At 42.1% G+C, this 3,772-nt stretch overlaps 1 protein-coding gene across 1 annotated transcript in view; it reads left to right on the plus strand.

Moving 5' to 3' along the window:
• Positions 1-3,772, plus strand: part of calcrla (calcitonin receptor-like a) — a 92,653-nt gene that overhangs the window by 32,495 nt on the left and 56,386 nt on the right. Inside the window, exon 2 of the mRNA XM_032513782.1 lies at positions 3,598-3,706. Coding sequence (XP_032369673.1) covers positions 3,644-3,706 — 63 coding nt within the window. The 5' untranslated portion in view covers positions 3,598-3,643. The remainder of the gene's footprint in view (positions 1-3,597; positions 3,707-3,772) is intronic.

Here is a 3,772-nt window from a genome sequence, read left to right on the forward strand (position 1 = left end):
TAAAAAAAGATTTACTATTTAAACAAGACAGAAAGGTCAAATTTTGGCAAGACAAAAGTCGCCTATACATAAATTACATAAATTGAACAAATTTACTACAAATACTAAAATATGTCAGAAAATTAAATAGTGGTGCTGTGAGATTCAAATTTAATATCTTGTATGACTTCCATAAGCTTGAAGGACTGCATCCATGCGGTTTGGCAGGATTCATACAATGTATGTGAAGTCATCAGGAATAGCTAGGAAGCAGTCTTGCATGCCTCTCAGAGTTCATCAATTTCTTTGGTTTGGTCTTCCATGCTTCCTCTTTCATCCTACCCCACTGCTCAATGATGTTCATGTCTGGTGACTGGCCGGGCAATCCTGGAGCATCTTGATCTTCTTCGCCTTGAGGAACTTTGAAGTGGGGATGGAAGTATGCTTGGAGCACCATCCTGCTGGAGAATTTGGCCTCTTTTATGGTTGGGAAATAAGAGGTCACTAAGTTTTCTTGGTATTTGAGACTATGATGTTGCCTTCCACCCTGCAGATCTCTCGCACACCCCCATAGGATGTATCCCCAGACCATGATTTTTCCGCCACCAAACTTCACTGTTTTCTGGGTAATTTTGGATCCATGCGGGCTCCAGTAGTCTCCTGCAATATTTGCGGCAACTGTGGTGTAATTCAACAGAAGATTCATCTGAAAATCCACTTTCTTCCCCTTTTCCATCGTCCATCCTTTAGCAGGCTGTGGGCCTGGCAATGCCACACGGTTTTTCAATTGTCTTTTGTTTAGTGCTGGCTTCTGCACTGATTCGACCATGAGGCCATTTCGAGACAGAATCCGACAAACCGTTTTGGTTGACACAGGGACTTAGGGGACCAGGTCTGGTGGAGCTCTGCTGCAGTGAAAATGGGCTGGCCTTGGATTTTCGAGCCAACCAACGGTCCTCTCGAGCAGTTGTTCTGCGGTCTCCTGACCTGGGCTTGTCAAAAACATCTCCAGTGTCTTCATTTTTTTTTTTAATCCTCTGTACTTGACGCTGAGACCCATTGAATGTGTCTGCCACATCAGCATGGGATCTGGTCTTCAGCCTCTTGATAATCAAAACTTTAGTCTCAGGGTGAATCTTGGGCATGTTTGCAGAGGTCTAGTTGCAGTTGATGTGAAGGTCTAGTGTACTGGGGTTGTTTTTATACACACCTGAGACCTAACTGATCCATTATTAGTCACAGGTGAAGCTCATATGACAAGGTGACAACACTTATGTCTTTGCAAAAATTGACTCAATGGGCTTTACCAAGCTGTGAATATTAGAATACTTTTTGACAGTTTCTTTTTGCACTGAAACATTATTACAGAAGCTGTTGGGATTAAAATGAGCCATTTCTTGTAAATAAATATTGATTAGAAATATATTTCAGCGGCACTTCAGGTCAATTTGTACACAAGTGACAAGACTTTTGTCAGGGAACCTGACCCCTCCACTGACCCCTCCTATGCACAGTTGCTAGTAGCCAAGGAGGACATGGAGGGGGGGGGAAAATAATGGACTCTTCAGAAGAGTTCATTACCTGCACTCAAGTTTCTGTGTCTGAAAGTCGCCGGACAACACAAATTTCTGAAAACAGCCTTACTGAGAAATACAGAGAGTGGAGCTGATAGTCTTAATTAACTTTGTTGCTACTCACTTGGCAATGGCTTGAATGTGAACGGACATTCATTCATTTCAAATGTTACGTGCTAAAGCATTAACATTTAAATAACTTACCACTCTGAAACGTCTTGCTCCAGTCCATGTTGCGAAGCTGGTTTTTGGTTGTTCTGCTTGTGTTTTCAGGACTAGGATCTGAGCTGTACATGTGAACTGGTAACCGGCTGAAGCTGGCTTGTTTTTGAATCACACCAGCTTGCTTGCTTGTCAGGGCTCAGAAGCAATGTAGTTTTCTTTTTTATAATGAAACCTATTATGGTACAACCTCTAAATACAATTATGAACCTGAAAATGAGCATGATATGAGGTCTTTAAAGACCCAGATAGAAAGCCACCTTCAAACACAAACCAAGAGGAAAACATGCTTCACTAAAAGTGGAACACAGAGCCTCCGGAGTCTGAACAAAAAGAAATGGAGCATTTGCAGACTCGTAGACCTTAGATCAGTAAACATTAGCTGTAGCAGGCAGGCTTTAACCATCTAAAGCTATCCTTGCATTAGACTATTACACTGTTTTGCAAAGCACATCTGTACAACCTGGGGGATATTTTTCCATTTGAAGTTTGTCTCATCTGCTATGCAGCAGCCGTGACATGAAATCCCAGTGGCCTGCAGCTTTGCCGCAAACACCGGTCTTGGACTCTGCATTGATGAGACAACAGCATCACCTTTTTAAAAATGCAACAACTGCTGTCACTTGTGAGAATTTATGGTGGGGCGCAAATGAGATATGTCTCAAGAAACACACAGCGGCAATGAGGGCATGGGGTTTCAAGTCTCAGCTGTGCTTCCATGGCTTTTGTCCGGGAACAGGAACTTTCAGAGTTCAACAGGGTTTTGTTGGGCTGATTCCAACTGGCTATTGGGTCAGCTGCGTTCTTTGATGACCAAGCCAAAAACTTGCCATTGTGGCCACATTTAATTCTAAAACTGACTTAATTCGTACAGTCAGTGATAGCATGTGATAGAAAGAGAAGAGATAGAATAATCTCAGGATACTACAGATAGAGTAGGTCTAGGCCGCACTCTATAATTTACAAAGACTCAACAATTCCCCCCAAGGTCAAGCATTTGGTGCAACAGTGGTAAAGGAAAAAACTTTACACTTTAACCTTTACACAGGCAGAAACATCTGACAGAACCAGGTTGACACTGGGCAGCCATCTACCTCTGCCAGCTGGGACACAAAGACTCTGGGACAGATATGCAGGTGTACAGAAATGCAACTCAATGTGGCCAGTAAAGTGACGGATATGCATGTATTACAGTGAGTCGAGATTACAACAGCTCAAATTATATTCATGTTGATGCTGCTCTTTCGGGAGTTAAAAGCGAACAGTGTGTTGTGTTTGAGAATTCAAACTTCAGTTGCTGCTTGTTGTTCTCATTAAGAGAACACCATATTGGCTCAATACTAAAGAATAACAATAGGCCTTCTTCTAGAATCGCAATAATTGAAAATCGTGGTACAAATTGAATCAGCGTGTGTCGTGAAGGAATTGAATCGGAACAAAAGCATAAGGTCCCAGCCCTAACGCCCACCGTGTCTCTGCATATTTCAGACCCCTAGGACTGCTGGGAGTTTGGATTGACACCTCCGATCATGGGGCACATTGAGGTTACTGTTATTTGCTGCCACCTGTTCATGTGTTTAAAAGTCTAGAACCTGAATATAGGACAACCTCAGTCTTTAATGTTGACTTTTACACCTTTAATCTGGAACATTGACATTGTAGTTTTTTGACAAAGGACTATGACTTTTGTAAAATTAGTCAAATAAGTGTGGGCTGGTAATGTTAATTGTAAGGGATAAGAAATGCTGTGTGAAGTTGCCTTTATGAGGGGATTTTATCTTGCTTTCATGACTTACTCTTTCCTTTTTTTTCTTCGTTCCAGATCTGCTTCTGCTGAATCATCAACCAGCTTGGAATTGGCCAAAAAGATGATGGATAGCATAAAGCAGTGTGGGATGGTGGCACTCATACTGCTGTGTAATCTAACAAAGGTAGGACACCCTGCAAACCAACCTTCCAATACTAAAACACACACACACACACACACACACACACAC

Source organism: Etheostoma spectabile, chromosome 4 (genome assembly GCF_008692095.1).
Source record: "Etheostoma spectabile isolate EspeVRDwgs_2016 chromosome 4, UIUC_Espe_1.0, whole genome shotgun sequence".
In the NCBI taxonomy this organism is placed as follows: Eukaryota; Metazoa; Chordata; class Actinopteri; order Perciformes; family Percidae; genus Etheostoma; species Etheostoma spectabile.